This window comes from Dunckerocampus dactyliophorus, chromosome 19, assembly GCF_027744805.1.
Source record: "Dunckerocampus dactyliophorus isolate RoL2022-P2 chromosome 19, RoL_Ddac_1.1, whole genome shotgun sequence".
NCBI classification, from domain to species: domain Eukaryota; kingdom Metazoa; phylum Chordata; class Actinopteri; order Syngnathiformes; family Syngnathidae; genus Dunckerocampus; species Dunckerocampus dactyliophorus.
Window position 1 is genome coordinate 2,455,864 of NC_072837.1, and position 16,526 is coordinate 2,472,389.

Below are 16,526 nucleotides of genomic sequence, written 5' to 3' on the forward strand. Positions count from 1 at the left end.
ATCAACTTAGAAAGATGGAACACAAATGCCCCCAAAAAGAAAATCATATTCTGCAGATTACAAGCTGCAAGTAAACTAGTTATGTTGCATCAGTAAAAAAATGAGTCGAGGAAGAAAACCTATATATGTTGATGTATATGTTACACTGGACTATAATATATGGACATTTACTGGTAGTTATTATTGACCAATCATCAGGGTGAATTTTTTTGTTTTTCTGTTATCTTATTTTTGGCTTAATATGTCTTATTTTCTCTCGATAAGATCTGTCTTGGGTAATAGGAGTGTAGGGGTGACTGTAGAGGGGTTGTTTCATGTTCAGAGGGCTCTAATAATGTTAAAAATTATATTTAGAAGATTGTAACCAGGTTTTCTATGTCATAACTACAAAAATATTCAATTTATTAATATTGAATCCTACATTGTGAAAATTCACTTATCTGGAACCAATTAACCGCGATAAATGAGGGATGACTGTATATGGATGCAATAAAAACTTGTCTGTTTAATGAATTTCAGAATGTTCTGGAAGAAGACACTTAATATGTGACATGATGCCTGGATGCAGCCTGGTGTGTAGAAACATATCACATAGCCGTATTTTAAAACCAAAACTTCATTTTTGTATTCACAAATGAATTAAAATTGACTGAAATCATACGTGTGTTAGTCAGTGGCTGACAGCAGCTACAATCACCAAGCTAGATATAAATACTGTCCTAATTAAACAACGCTGCTGTCTAAAATACGACATTAATTCATCCACATCGGTATAATTATACTTGCATATTACTTACAGTGCACAAGAGTATTAGAGTATTCCTTAACAAAAAGTGCCTGGCATGCATTCAATCATATCAATTTGTGTGTCAAACTGTCACAAGCGCAACTCAATGAATTACTGTGGCCACCAGGTGTCACCAGAAAACCAACCACCACCCACTGTAGCTTAAAAAGAGTACATTTTAAATTAAATATATTTTGGCATACAAGTCGCACCTGACTAGAAGTCACCGCTCGCCAAACCATGAAAAAAAGTATAACTTGCAATTACTGTATTTGCCTTTGTCGACCACGCACCCAACGACTATCACAGACTTGGTTAGTGGAGTACAGCATTGGCGCATTTAAGGTAAATATGGAAAAGCAAGGACAAGGTCTTTTTTTTGTTTGTTTGTGATAATTGACCCTTTATCTCTCGGCCCCTACGTGACGTCTCAGGCAGTGACATGCCATCAGCTCGTTGCCCGGGACTCCTCCAGGCCGCTCCGTACCACTGGAAGAGCCGTCAGTGTCAGCCACCTACATTCACCATCGAAACCAACTCCTTCAAAGCCATGGTGCTTAACTTATCACCTGGGTAAGAACATCTTCATCGTTTACATTTTCTTCCAGTTGCACACGGTTTACACAAGAAAGTCTCAAACACACTCCTCACACAGTGATGTAGACCACCAACATGCAGTGTTCACCGCAGCAGCAAAAGGCACTTGTCCTCATCTTTATGAATGCTCACTGTTTGGCCCATAAGTAGAGGGGGCTGGTTTATGGCACCAGGTGCAGATAGTGTGTGCAGCAGTGTAATTACTGCCAGCCCACAGTCACACATATAGACCTCTCTGTTATTATAATGGTCATCTGCCCATTGCACACTGTGTTCTCTTGCTATTTCTCAGCATTAATGGCAGCTCATCTGTATGTGCTTCACTATTTGCCAATTAGTTTCAACGTGTTCTTTCTTGTTTCCATCATTCAGACATGCTGTCCTGCTTTGATCGTTCAAATTTTTTTTCTGTCGTGTGCATTTCCCATCTTCTCACCCAATAGTCTTTTCCTTCATTTTCATTTCGGACGCCGTCTCGGTATTCTGTAGTGCTCGCCGATGCGCTGCCTCAGCGCTCATCCATCTCGTTGGTATGCGACGGCTGAATTATGTAAAGCTAATGGAGCCGTGGAAGTGGAGTTTCTCTTTTCACAGGTCTGACCAGACTGTGAACTTGGCTTGGTGCTTTGGCTGAGATCACGTCAGGCTGCTTCTTCTTTGACTGGGCCACGCTCAGTGTCACCAAAAACATATTTCAAAGAAGACGGCTAGAAGGGAAACAAAAAAGTAACCAAGCTTCTGTTTCCTCTCTCAGGCGGCATGTTTTGGCCTTCCACGCAAATGCAGAGCTGGGCTACCATGTGCACCTGTGCAGCAAAATGCCTTTCTTTTTCGGGGAGGAGGACACCATCATGTCACACTGTACCAAGGTCAAACACGTTCCAAGTTAGCAGTTATCACATCTTCTATGCTATATGTTTGTATGCATTGTTTATAGGTTGCACTTTGCAAGCAAAGACAAATTTTTCTTGAATTAAACACATGGGGTGTTCATTTGACGAGACGATACACAAGATTGGGTCTATGAGAGCGAGTTTTACTTTTTAAAAAAAGTACCATGAAAAAATGTATGGCAATATATTGCAATCTACTAAGATAGTGCTACGTTATACTCTTCTGCACTCTGTGTGTATGCTACCGGCCCCGCCTCCACCCACTGAGAGAAAGACACTGTATGACTGACAAAAGGGCTCACTCCGTTCATGCCGTTGTTCTGCGGAACAAATGCGCAAAGGTGCTGAAGCCAATGCACAGAGTGAAAATATTAAGCCCGGCAAAATTAATTTTTTCATTTATTGTGTAATTAATTAATTTATTTATTATCGTCCCAGGCCTAGTGCCCACGAGACTGAACAAGAAATCTTATCAGGTTTTAATCTTGTGAGATCTTGTGACGTCCCTATTAAACACTGATTACCACTATGCCTAAATGTGCCTACGCCCTTATAGGCTTTTGCCATCTCACTGCTGCAAGACTTACTCTTCAGTTCACTGCAAAAGTGGTACCAAATAAGTTGGAACATAAATATGATGGCTAATTTCTGCATTGTTATTTAGTACTAACAGCTTTCTTTTTCCTTTCAACAGGAAAGTCTTCGTTTCACGGAGAAGGCAATGTCTATCATGCGGGCCTTGTCCAGAGTGGTAGCTTCCTTTAATGACAAGCAGGGACAGAACCCTCAAGTAAGAAGCACCCTGGAGGAGATTTACTGTCCCAAAGAAAAGACCCCATTAGAAAAATGGCAGATCCATAAGGTTGGAGTGTGTTATGTACTTACATTTAACATTTTCAATCCAAGCCTCATTCAGAATCTGTCAAGATTGCTCATTTGTATTGCACAGAACTTATGCTCCATCCTCCTATATCACTGCTCACATCCCGCCTTTTTCGCCACTATATGTGCACCCTAAGGTGTTCAGCTTGGCCGTCTACTACATGCTGCATGATGCCCTGGGCAGGAGAATGACCCCACAGGAGCGCTTCGCTGTAATGGTCCTAACTGCTGACCCTTCACTCCTGGCTAGGGCACCCAGAGCACGCTCTCCTGCATGTAACTGTCATTTCTGGCTGGTTCAATGTGTTCATTTTATAATAGTAGTATTGTCTTGTACTTCAGTGGGTTGGTATGTTTTTGCACACACACACACTAAACCAGGGGTCACCAACGTTTTTCCTTGCGAGAGCTACTTTTACAAAATGAAAATGGCCAAGAGCTACTCATTTTTGTAACATTTATTTTCAGAGCTTATTTTAAACCCAAACAAAGCGAATATTCTTGTTTTACCAGAACATTAACAAAATGCTGGCGTCCACAACTCACATTTTGTATTTCAGAATGCATTTCTTTCTACTGTTCTTTCATTATTAACTGAAAACCTGAATGAAAAGCAGGCTTGCGGGCACCTCCGTGTGGTCGTGGGGAGCGACCTGGTGCCCACGGGCACCACCTTGGTGACCCCTGCACTAAAGTGACAATTGACACAGTACAAGCAAACTACTGTATTTGCTACAGTATTGTTATTTACTAAACTATGTAGGCTTTTCAAATATTTGATACATTTTTCCACCAAGTACAGTAAATAAGTACATTATGAAATAATAATAACCAAATGTAAATAATGATTTAAGCATATGTAAAAAAAAATACTTAAAATAATATTTAAATGTACTCTATACTAATCTATCATAATATGATGGCATGTATTATTTTATAATGATGCTTGACTATTTGAGGAAACAGTTCATAAATACACAGGACTTGATGGAAAAAGTCCTTTGTGCCAGTAGATGGTAATCACATGAGGCATGGATGTTGAGAGTGGTGTGGGAAAGTTATGTCAGCCATGGGAAAGATGTAAGTTTTTGGAACCCATCATCAGTAGTGTACCTTTGAATCTGTGGGTGTTTCGGCCTTTCAACACTTGATACCCTAATCAAAGGCGGCCAAATACAGGGTGATCAAGGCTGAGCCTGTGTCCCGTGCCCAATCATGAGTAAAGTAGTGCCTGGAACGTGGAGGGAGATGACCTAGACAGTAAGGTCCCGACCTGGGATAAAAAAAATGCCCCGCCCACCGGGTCATCGCTCAGCCTCCCCCCTTCCTCCCACAGCACACCCCTGAGTAAGGGCAGGAAGGAAGGGGGTGGGTTTAGAACTTCTGTGGGGCGTTAGGTGGGTACTCTTCTTCATCGGTGTTTTGATGATAGGCCCAGGACACCTCCATGAATGCCAAGGTCTTTCATAAGCCTGATGGTAGAAGAAGCCACCTAACCTCTGCATCCTACTTCAGCTGGATAGACCTTGGCCTTCCATCCTCGTTGTTGTGCATCTGCTGCCAGATCTGTGTAGCGCAGTTTCTTTTGTTCGTTGCTTCAGGGCTGACGTCGGATGGTGTCCATTTCCGTAACCTCCCTAACAGAGGTGGTGCAGCATTTCTGACTTCCGCAGTCTGATCTCTGGAGTCCTTCTTTGTCAGGTGTAGTCCCACTTCAGAGCACTTGTATTCTTCAGTGAGGCTCGTGATGGGTAGTTCAAGGACTCCTTTGCCATAGATGCTGATCTTGGTCGGACAGCGTGGGATGCCGAGCCACTTCTTCGCATACGAAGTTATGTTTCGATCCATCCTTTCCACCGTTGTTATTGGGATCTTGTAGATAGTGAGTGACCACATTACCCTAGGGAAACGTCCAAATTGTAGGCACCGACTTTGAGCTTCCCTGGCAGCATTGTCTTGTTGATGGTGTCCAGACTGCTGGTGATACCTGCACTTGGTCTTTGTCCCTGAGGCTTGCATTGTACCATCTGGCCAAGCTTTTCAAGGGTTGCTCTGACACCATCGGAATTGGGTCATCACCAACGCAGAACCTCACATTCTTAAGCTCTCCCTTGACTGTTGAAATGCTTTGTGACTTATTCGGCTTGATTTTCATCCGGGCCCATCTGATGTTCTGCAGCTTTCCAAGTAGTCGCCTGGTCCATGCTGCAGTCGTGGTCAGCGTGGTCATGTCATCCATGAATGCTCGGATAGGTGGAAGGCGGATTCCGTTTTTTGTTTTGTTGATGATGATTTCCATGGCCATTGTGGATGCCAGTGGTGAGACTGTGCAGCCTGCCATGATGCCTACTTCTAGACGCTGTAGTCGGCTGTTGTAAAGCACAAATGCAGGTCTTCACAGTAGGCTTTCACTGGAACGTGGAAGAAGTTGAAGGATTCCCAGACACAGTCTTAATGCGAATACAATCAATATTTTACTAAAGTAAGCTTTTTAAATATTTGATACATTTTCCACCAAAAATGTTACAAATAAATTTGGAAATAATAAAAAGAAATGATCTAAAATAATAAATACTTAAGTATTAATATTGTATTATATATATTATATTGAAATATATATTGACTAAATAAATGTGCGATAATATATATTATTTCATAATGTATTGTGTAATAGCCGTTATTTGAGGAAACAGTATTAATACAAAAAATACAATATTTTACTAAACTAGACTTATCAAATATTTGATACATTTTTCAACCAATTTTTTTTAAATAATGAAATATTAAAAAGAAAATAATTATTTCAGCATATTTAAAATAATAAAAAAAATAGGTAAAATAATATTTAAATATACTCTACACTAATATATGGACTAAATAAAACAAATTAATGAATAAATAGCTAATTAAATATACTACAGTATATCTATGATCATTTACTATCTTATTATATATTCTGTAATAGCTGCTATTTGAGGGAAAAGTATTCATCATTTCCAGTGCAAGCGTTCATTTGTCATTGTTGTTTTGCACGCTATTCTTTAAAAAGTGCATGAAGAGTCACAGCCTCCAGAAAATTGGACTGACAGGCAGCCAACAGCTGAGGAGGTCAAGGCGGCGACTCTTCTGCAGGCTGCTTTCAGGGGGCGCTTGGTGCGACTGGTCCTCAAATCCTCCAAATCTGGTAACCCAACACACAAACAAAATTCACACATCCAAAATTTAATACGGGGGCCCCAACAGTTTGTGTGACAATACATGCTGTTGTTGTAACTGCAGTTTCCTGCTCTCCTCCAATGATTTGCATGACTTGGGGAGGCAAAACGGGCTGCAGCAGCACCAGTAGAAGCACATCTGTCTCCATGAAGGGATTATAATGCACTGTCCAAACACATAAAAGCATGCACAAGACACCGTCTGCTTTCTCTGGTCACAGTTTGATCTAGCCTGGTGGCATGTATTGAGCCTCTGAGCTGAGAATGAGACTGCCACTCTTTCTAATACGTCCTGACAGACCAGGGGTTGCCGCAGTGGTAATACGTACACATAGCCGAAAAGACACGCATACACACCACATCCCTTGCAGTGTTCTTTTTGTGGGCTGGAGGCGAGGCTATATTTCGCTTCAGTATATTTGCCCATATTTTCCCCAGTAGTGTGTCGTTTTACTGTCAAGGTAAAGTCTCACTTTGCCCAGATGCTCTCTTTTTATACCCGAGGCCTGAAGCTAACTGTGCCTTCTAAAGGCACAACACATGACAATGTCACTCCCTGAATAACATGCACATATGGGAGTTGGGCACTGCCTCATTAAAGGAGCATTTGCATAAAACAGGACAGAACATAGGCTCAGTGGTAATGTGACTGTTCGTTTATAGCTTGCGTAGCGGCTAGTGAAGCAAATCTGTGAGAGGGGACTTCTTTTCAAATTGGTTTACTCATTAGTCAAGCATGACAACTGCTGCAAGCGCCAAATATTAAAATGTATTCATTAAAAGAACAAATGGTCTTTTTCAGTTGGGTTTTGATTGACACCTGCACTTTTCCTTCCCTCCTTGGGGATATAAATATAGTAGGTCTTCATCTCTCTGTGACCTGCCTTGGCCCCAGTGATAATAGTATCAATTTAGATAAGAGGTTGTTTAAAGGGCGTGAGTATTCATTAAAAAGGCAAAACAAAGCCGCTTGTGGACATCCTTGCACTGGTACTATGTCAATATACAGTAAGAATAATACATGTACTCCTGTTTCCACTCACCAAAATACATTGAGCAATTGCTGCTTCCCGCTGTAAAAGTAGGTCAGCCCCAATGAATGTTTCATGTATTGGCAATGTGCATTGTCTTTCATCTTTAATCGTACTTTGCCTTGTGCTTGTGTGCTCCTCGTGCCATCCAGCTGAAAAAGAGAACATCTGCACATCTGCAGTCCTTCCAGACATGTGGTCAAGGGTCGAATCTGACACTGACAAACACGCCGCCTCCTTGCTATGGTAAATGATGGTTACGCAGTCTTGAATCGCTTTAGCCTTTTCACGCAGTGTTTCAAAGCAGTGCGGGTGTGATTATTAGAGTGCTCCCTGCTACTGCTGTTACAGTATATGCTATATATTTTATATCCTATCATCCCTTTTTGAGCGTCTCTACGCTGCCACACGCCCAGAATTGGCTCCCTCTCCTGGTTGTGGTGGCCTGTGGCGGCCAGGCAGGGCGCATTTTCCACATTGTGTTCCATCTTTTTCCCAGTGGTACCATCTGCTGTTTATCCTTACGTTGTTCCAATCAGCTAGCAGCGTCTGCCATATGACCCGCTGCCTGGGGAAGTATGTTTGCGCATGAGTGCCGAGCGCCTGCTTCATGCGTGTATGGAGGCTTTTTTTTTTTTTTTCTTAAAATACTGGAACCCTTAAGGTCAATCACCGTCTCTTCCATGATGCTTGTTGACCTCTTCATTTGTTCATATTTTAAAAAAACAACAACAAATAAACATATTAAATAATGTAAACAGAACTAATCTGTTCCAGTGTCAAACTGGCACCAATCATTAACATTCTTGACTGTCATACAAGTGTAAAAAAAATAGTGGAGCACTGTAACATGTGGATGTATAAACAATAATGTGACCACAACATCTGAAGAAGATAGAAGAGCGGCAGGCGGCATCTGCATAAAGAAACACAGCTTACTTTGCATTACAGTCCTCCCTCAGTCATCGTAGTTAATTCCACAAAGTATTCAATATTAATAAATTTAATTTTGTATTTATGGCATAGAAAACCTATTTACAATCTTCTAAATATGGTTTTTAGCATTATTAGAGCCCTGTAGACATGAAATAACACCCCTATAGTCAGCTTTAAATTTGCATTATCCACTGTTGGTAGTTTTTTGTGTTTTTTTGGACAGCGTACTTCCTATGGTGGCTATTGTCTCATCGATGTGTTGTAATGGCGGCTTAAAATGGCTGTGCATTGGTATTGCCCATTATGATAGACATAATCATAGAGTAAAAAAGCCATTTAAGATGTAAATAAAACTCCTGCTGATGTGTTTCACAGTTAATGTGTTCTCTAGGGGACCTTAGTGGCGGGCGGACGAATGCGTAGAAGACAGGAAGTGACGTCAGAGTTTCAGAGTTGAGTTTTACCTTGTCGTGTCATTATTGTGCCTGTTGAGATTTGTCAGTTTTTTCTGTGGAGGCATTACAAAAAAAAAATGCGCAGGTGTTTTTCCATAAAATTTAGGCATTTTATGTTTAGCTAGTTAAAGGTTTAGCTCTTTTGCTTATGTAATTTTGTGTGAAAGTGGTGTTGGTGTGTTTCTGTCACAGGAACATGTTTGAACTTTCTGATAAAAAGGCCACGCTCTACCCGTGTCAGCTGGATGAATGGACCAAAATCGTTTTCGCCGATTACTCAGTCAGCCTCCCAGACAAAGCCACCTCCTGGATTTTGGTCTTTAGGTTTGTCTACTTTTGTCACTTGCCAGGTTTAGAATGGATTTCCCAGATTTTAGTTTTGACAAAGGCAATTGACTTTCTGGAAGGATCAACTCCGATTGCTGTAACTTGGAATTTAATGACATATTTTCTCCGTTTTGTATGTGCAAAGAGAGGTGTTCTTTTTTACCAAGGAGACATTGCTGTTACCAAAGGTCTACTGCACGATTCCTTATTCCCGGCTGCACATCATAAATAACGACACGGGAGAAGAGCTGACCAATCTCATCACAACAATCCCACCCCATCTTTATCAACCCAACATGGTTTGTTCTATTCACCACGACATGAAAGATGAATGTCAAATCCTTCGATCAGAATTTAGTTTATCTCCCATTGCAGCTGGGTTATACCTTTGTCGCAGAGGCGATCACCCCTGAATGGCCTCCTGCTGGTGCCAAGTGGACCTTGCGCTTGACTTGTACAAGGGAACCTCTCCCGAAGTTGTCCCACCCAGCTCCACTCAGCACATTTTCAATGCAGGACTTCCACGATTATTACATTCCTAACAACATGAATATTATATGTGGGTAAGACCAAGTAACACCACGGCATTTCTCTTGCATACTCTGTAAATGCTCCAATTACCACCTCAATTCAGTTAACCATAGTCTCTCCTATAACGGCTGGTGGCGTGCTCTACAAAAGTAAATCACCGCTGGGGTCTCGAATTAGTGCCGCGAAAAAAAAACAGGCATTAACAGGTGTGGCTTGCTGGGAGCCGGCATTGTCCCTGTCACTGGGGGTACTTCCGCCTTCCCAGCATGCTTTGCGGCACTTGTTTTGTAACAGCTTGCACAAGTTACGTGTTTAGAGTTGACAGGGTTCCAACCATCCATCCATTTTACACCCTGGACTGGTCGCCAGCCAATCGCAGGGCACATATAGACGAACCACCGTTGACGCTCACATTCATACCCATGGACAATTTAGAGTCGCCGATTAACCTAGCATACGTGGTTTTGGAATGTGGGAGGAAACCGGAGTACCCGGAGAAAACCCACGCACCCACAGGGAGAACATGCAAACTCCACACAGAGATGCCCAACGGAGATTCAAACCAGTTGACAGGGTTATTTATTATTCTCCACAAGTAGTAGTATTTAGGGATGCATAGTATTTTTTTCCCTTATTATGAACTTATTTATGCTATTTATTTAAATTTAGATTTAACTGTAATTTGTAATGTTTTTGCAGCTATTCTGTGAAGGTGACCGAACCGGTCCTCGTCACTATTCACTTTCAGACATCCTGTCCGCATGTGTTGATACGTTTGTCCATTTTGGACCACGAGGACGAAATGGCCAGCACCACCGGGCAAGGCGTCGCCGTCATTCCCGTGTTCAACTTCCTGCCCAGCAAAGAGGCGGAGCCACTAGGTTTGGGATGTGTTTTTAATGTGTCTTTTATGTGTTATTCTTAGAATTTAACCAAGCTGAGATAGCTTTTTTCCCCATTAGAGAAAACTTTGCCAACTATTTAATTTGCTTTCCAATTCCTGCTGCAATAACAGGATTTGTCTTTGTTTTCCTCCGACTCAGGCCTTTGCTCTCCTTGTTACAGCTCCCAGTCACTCAGTGGAGGAGGAGAACCAGAACATATCCCCCACCCAAGAGAATGAAATCAAGGAATTAGACGCCAGCCTGGAAGAAGACGAGGAGGGCAGTACATCTGGGAAATCAGACTCTGCAGCTGACCAATTGCAGCCGCCCACCAAGACGCCGGTAACACCGGTAACACCGACTGCGTGGATTCACGGGTTGCTCTGACACTTTCCTTCTCTCTCTTGCTGCTTCTTCTCCTCCTCTCCCACTTTCTTTCTGCTTGTGTTCATATGAATTTTTCACTGCCAAATACTCATAGCACCTTACTTGCAGACTTGCACACGCACATGAACTTACCCACCCACCCACTCACATTCTCTCACACAGACAAAATGCACAAGAGAAGAGCAGCAGAAACCAGAGGGATGCTTTTCTTGTTACTGTCTCACTCTGCCAGGGAGCAGTGATGTATGCTCAGCTATCTAAACATACAGCATACATGCTTTTTGCAGTACACCATGTGCTTGTGCAGCCAAGCCTCTTGTTAGAAATATTATGAAAAATGAGTAGCACCGTGGTCTGTAATGAAACGGATCATGTCGAATCCAGTAAATCATCAGCGGGAGGCATATTGATTTGTCCTTAAGACCACTGATCAATTAGAGCAGACATCTGTGATTAAAACTGATGTTCTGCTCCACTGGGAGCCACAAGAGACATTTTGATGCTCAGTATTGGCAGCTTTTAGACTGTTTAAAAAAATGTTTATCTAAAGGCAAACTGTGGTTAACAATTACCGTGTGCAAGTGCAGGTCCAGTTTACAGCTCTGTTCTGGTGTTGGCTATCATTTTTGAGTATTTTGCACTGGCTTTTTTTTGTATTTGTTTGACAGGAGCATAAGTATTTGGTGAGGGCAGAGGTGCTGCGTCAGAGCTGGGATTTGGATGATTCTCAGTTGGCTTTTGCACAACTGCTCAGTTACAGAGAAACCCAAGGTACCCTCGGCCACATTCCCCATCCTGCATCACACATGAAAACCGCTGTGAACGCACCACAATATGACTGCTTCATTTAGCCACTCAAAATCCAAATTTTGCCTTAATAAACATGGTATGCTGTATCTCACAAAAGTGAGTGCACCCCTTACATTTCAGCAACCATTTTATTATCTTTTCAAGGTGGTAAGATGGTGAAGAAATTAAACTGGACATACAGGTGGTCCTCAGGTTACGCATGAGTTTTATTCCTAGGCTGTGGCGTAAGTCGGATCTTATACCAAAGTTAACTCCTAAGTCACTCACACTGTAAACAGAACACATGAAGGACATCAAATACAGTAATAAAACATTAAATACAAGAATGAAATGCAACAGTAAAACAAAATAAAAGCCAAAGCACTAGCAACCTTTCACTCTCAATAATAAGACCGCTACACTGCTTAATTATTACGAAGTTACTAGTTGGCAGACACACCCCATACGTAGAAGAGATCCATGTTGACAATTTAGCAACGTTGGCGCTATATTTAGCAAGTAGGGGTGTGCATTAAATATGAAAGACAGGAAATGTTTTTTGCACTGGGCATTTATTTGGTAATTAAAAACAAGCGGTCAATAAAGGTGAAGTAAGCGGAACGCAGGTGCGTGGTAGTGGAGCTCCACCTCCGTACCGCTGTTCAATGCGGGTTTGAAAGCTGCATAAACCCCGCCACAGTGCAACCAACCCCTGACTAGGGACACAGCCAAGAAGGCAATGTTTGGACACACTCCTCCTTCGTCTGGCAACACTTCGCCTTCCTAGCGAAATAGGCATGGGTGACCAAAGTTTAGAATGTGGCTCGTTGCAGAAATAAAACAAACCAAAATCCAGTAAAAGTGGATCTAACCACTAATAAAAATGTAAAAATGTGTCTTTAAATATCTGTATAATGATTTTTTTAAATTTTAAAATGATAAATATCAAAGGACGGCTGGACAGCCCTGATGTAAATAGACAAAGACAAGTAGATAAGACAAAAACAGTGAGCTAGCATTGTTCAGCTACAAGTGGGAACTATTAATGCTGACACCCCTATTGGGAAGGCAGCAGTTTAAGAAATGCTGCAAATGTTACAGACAGTATGAATTGCCTGTGAGAAAATACATGTGACAAACGCCAGTTCCGCATCTTTGAGTGAAAGATGACATATTCAAGGAAATATTGCCTTATGATTTATTATTATTAGATATTATCATAAATGTGGTTTGTTTGATCTCAAAATATGTTGACATTAATATCGTTAAGTGTCAATTTCTGGGACAATAAATATTTCAATATTTTTTGACTCGGTTAGGCAAAAACGTTGTCCGTTGCAAAGATATAATAAGATGATACTGTATACATGAGTTCCGGTGCAGTTTTGTGTAGCAGTCCACTGACCACACAAGCCTCCTATGGTTTTCCAATAAGCTTGTGGAAGTGGGTCAGTGGGAAGTCAAATGAAGTTTGCTCCTCTTGCCCCATGGTGCCCTGGGAAATATCTCAGCAGGAAAGTGAATTAATTTCATCCAGTTAAACCGCGTCTCAGCGGTGAGGCTGTGCCCTTGATCATGCTCCCTATATGCTACACGGATAGTGCACGCCATGATGCGCGCTTTGAAACCCCTTTAACAAGCTCAAATAGTGCTGTGTGCATGTTTAATGCAGCTGCCTGCAATGCCAGTTTGTATGCACTGCTTAGGCATGTCGGTGTTTTGCACCTAAACAACGCCACTGTGTTTTCATGAACTGGCTTGTGCACATGAATATCAGGCTTTGGCATTGCAAGCGGACACCGTGCTGCATTTCCAAATGGCTTCGACAAGAGTAACTTGGCAGGGTGTCGGCTAAATGATGGATCATTGTGGGAAGGGAGCCTTTTTGGTTTTGTCCGTTTTAACTGTGAAGTGCAACAGTGCCACCTAGCAGAGGTGCGCCCACACGACATTCTGTACAAATACAGATGCTCACATTCAAAGTGTACACTCATTCACAGATGGGGGGGGGGAAACACACACAATTAACCTCTAGGGTACATTTAGATGGCCCTCGTCGATCCACACTATAATTAAGGCATCCTGATGTGGAAGGGTGCCAGCATCCACCACAGTATTTACCATACACCCTCTTTTTGCAAATGCAGTGTTCTTCCCCGAGGATGCGACGGACTCGGCCTCTGACACGTCGAGCAACGAGGAGCGGGCCACTGAAGTAGCAGCCAAACCTAACAAGAAAGGCCAAGACGACAAGGAAATCGGCTGCTGCTCGACCGTCTCCAAGGAAGAAACGGTAATATATCACCGCTGCACTGTGACGGACAGCTGTGCTACCGTGATGTCAGCGGTGCTGTGTAAACATGTGCCATACAGTCCTGCTGGTCACTACCAAGCTCTCCATTGAATTGAATGATGTCATTTAAGTACAGAAAGTGGAGAGTCACTAAGCAAAATGACCTTTTGGAGGTAGCCTCCAAAATAGAGTGCACACTCATTGACTGGGAGCCGCAGTGTCTTTCAGTCCAGCGTTTTATCTGCTCGGTTGACTCCGCTGTCAGACAAATCTGTGACCCAAAGTAAGACAAGCATCATGTCAGTGTTGTTCTGCAAGTAATCTGTCTTTAAGAGGCTTGTTCTCACTCAGTATTCCATGTTTGCTTGCGCAAATCAAAACCTCTTAATAAGTGCTTCTTGTTTGCCGCATATCTAATCATAAGCACAATCACATTTGAAAGGCAGATTTTCACAGCGCCTGGTTTTCTGCAGCCTATTTCCATTTGAATGTGTTTTTTTCCCTCATTAGCAACACAACATTGTTGGAGGTAGCCGATGTCATGATCTCTGAATAAATTAATTCAACAATGACATGTTATTTTCCTTGAGCGCCGCATAAAAGCCTCGGTCCAGTTGCTCATTGAAAGAGACAGACTCATCACGCATTTGGAGCGTGGTGACCTTCAGAATCTCTTGTCTATATATACACACGCGGTGCGTGTGTGTGTGTGTTTTTTGACTCGATGTGTGTCTACCTGACATTTGTGCAGAGCCTTGACCTGACGAAGGCCAACTACACGCTGTGTGTGGCTGTTGACAAGAGCCAAGCAGAGAGCATCGAGGTGAAGAAGGACGTAGAGCGAATAGAGCAGATCAAAGCTATTAAAAGAGCTTGGGAAGCGGCAGAACCCGGCCGCGCTGCCAAGGTAACCCGGTGGCTGAATGTGTATCTGAAGATGGACAAAAGTATTGAGCACAGAGCACCACTTAACTGACACCTACATTGTAATTCTGCATCTTAACTGGACAGTTTGGTCAACTTTATGCTGTGACTGTGTCCTAATACTTTTGTCCATTCAGTGTAATGGTTCTCACCCTGTAACGCACATGTTCCTTTGGTTATCTAGAACAGTGGTTCTCAACTGGTGGGTTGGGACCCAAAAGTGGGTCGCGAATCCATCGTGTGTGGATCGCAGACAGCAAGTCAAAAGTGGCATTAAAATATGTCATATGCAACTGATGTCTGACTTATTTGGAAGTAAAATTGAGCGATATTTTTTTCATCTCCTCATTTTCTTGACAAAATGCCTTAAATCCATTTACTTGGTTTGACTTCAATAAAAGTATACGACATATAATTAAACATATGACAGCATAAATAAATAAAATGTAAAATAAAATGTCTTAAATGAAATCATCAAAAATAAATAAAAATAAAAATGTCTTCAAAAAAGTGTAAAAAAAATGTGATCAAACTGATGTAAAAGTGTTAATAAATGAAAATGTAAAAAGCGTAAAAATCATAGAAATAAATACACATTTAAAATGACTTAAATGGTTTAAAAGTGTAAAAAAAATAGTAAAAATAAAAATGTTAGAAATCAATACAAAGAAAAATGATGTAAAAAAATCATAGAAATAAATAAAGTAAAAATTACTTAAAAAGAAGTGTGTTGCAACTTAATGACCATTGGAAGATGTGAGTCCCAGGTTGACACCACTTGAGCAGCCCGGATCGAGAAGTAAAACCAAGCAAATTTTGGCTTTTGACCCTCACTTTGGTCACTCACCACCTTTTGAGAACCACTGACGTACAGTCCTGTGTCGTTTTGAAGTATTTTCTCGCTGTGATGTTTTCTTTCTAGGCGTGGCAATCACGCCTCAATTGGCTGAGCCAATTTCAACCTCCAAATGATGAAATTCCTGCCGAGGAGCCACCACCGTCACCACCACCCGACGATTCTGGTCATCTTTTTTGTTTGTTTGTTTAAACACGGAACAAAAACATTCATATGTCATTGCTGCTATTTTTATTTCTTTTTATTTAGATGAGGCCTGCAGTCCCGTTCCTTTCAACGCTCCCAATATACCAATTGAACAACTGTTAAGCATCGCCGTTCCTCCCATGGACTGCACCCCCTTCATCAGGTGCGTCTCTCTCTTTCAGTTCACCTTCTCAAGGGACACTTGTACAGATGTGAAACTTGGATCTACTTAGAGAAGTCATTGTACAGCTTGTGTAGCAGTGTACATTTACTATCCACTGAAAATCAGTCTTTATTATCTAAATAGCTGGCAGCACAAGTGAAGCTTATTGTGTCTTGCCTTCAGTCAAGCATGGTTGGTCTTGGTTTGCTAATTGGGGGAAATCTACACTCTTCTATATGTTATATCCAAGTTTCATTTCTATAGTATTGTCTCTTAAGGTGTAGATCAGGGGTCTCAACTTACCTGGGGGGTCAATGGAGGTAGAGTCTGGGTGAGACCACAGGGCCACGTCACAGAGTCAGAATAGTTTTTATTGCCATCGTCAGCGAA

The 16,526-nt window shown here is 41.8% G+C and overlaps 1 protein-coding gene across 18 annotated transcripts in view; it reads left to right on the forward strand.

The window, feature by feature from the left end:
* Nucleotides 1–16,526, forward strand: part of adgb (androglobin) — a 54,090-nt gene that overhangs the window by 23,320 nt on the left and 14,244 nt on the right. For 11 of the 18 annotated variants that reach the window (XM_054762342.1, XM_054762346.1, XM_054762343.1 and 8 more), the window contains 16 exons: nucleotides 1,222–1,360; nucleotides 2,139–2,253; nucleotides 2,972–3,139; nucleotides 3,297–3,435; nucleotides 6,209–6,343; nucleotides 7,558–7,651; nucleotides 8,989–9,120; nucleotides 9,269–9,422; nucleotides 9,499–9,686; nucleotides 10,354–10,535; nucleotides 10,720–10,889; nucleotides 11,594–11,696; nucleotides 13,862–14,007; nucleotides 14,759–14,914; nucleotides 15,854–15,953; nucleotides 16,037–16,136. In XM_054762342.1, coding sequence (XP_054618317.1) covers nucleotides 1,222–1,360; nucleotides 2,139–2,253; nucleotides 2,972–3,139; nucleotides 3,297–3,435; nucleotides 6,209–6,343; nucleotides 7,558–7,651; nucleotides 8,989–9,120; nucleotides 9,269–9,422; nucleotides 9,499–9,686; nucleotides 10,354–10,535; nucleotides 10,720–10,889; nucleotides 11,594–11,696; nucleotides 13,862–14,007; nucleotides 14,759–14,914; nucleotides 15,854–15,953; nucleotides 16,037–16,136 — 2,221 coding nt within the window. Of the gene's footprint in view, nucleotides 1–1,221; nucleotides 1,361–2,138; nucleotides 2,254–2,971; nucleotides 3,140–3,296; nucleotides 3,436–6,208; nucleotides 6,344–7,557; nucleotides 7,652–8,988; nucleotides 9,121–9,268; nucleotides 9,423–9,498; nucleotides 9,687–10,353; nucleotides 10,536–10,719; nucleotides 10,890–11,593; nucleotides 11,697–13,861; nucleotides 14,008–14,758; nucleotides 14,915–15,853; nucleotides 16,137–16,526 lie in introns of those variants that run through there. The other 7 variants (XM_054762341.1, XM_054762345.1, XM_054762347.1 and 4 more) reach the window with 7 other exon arrangements.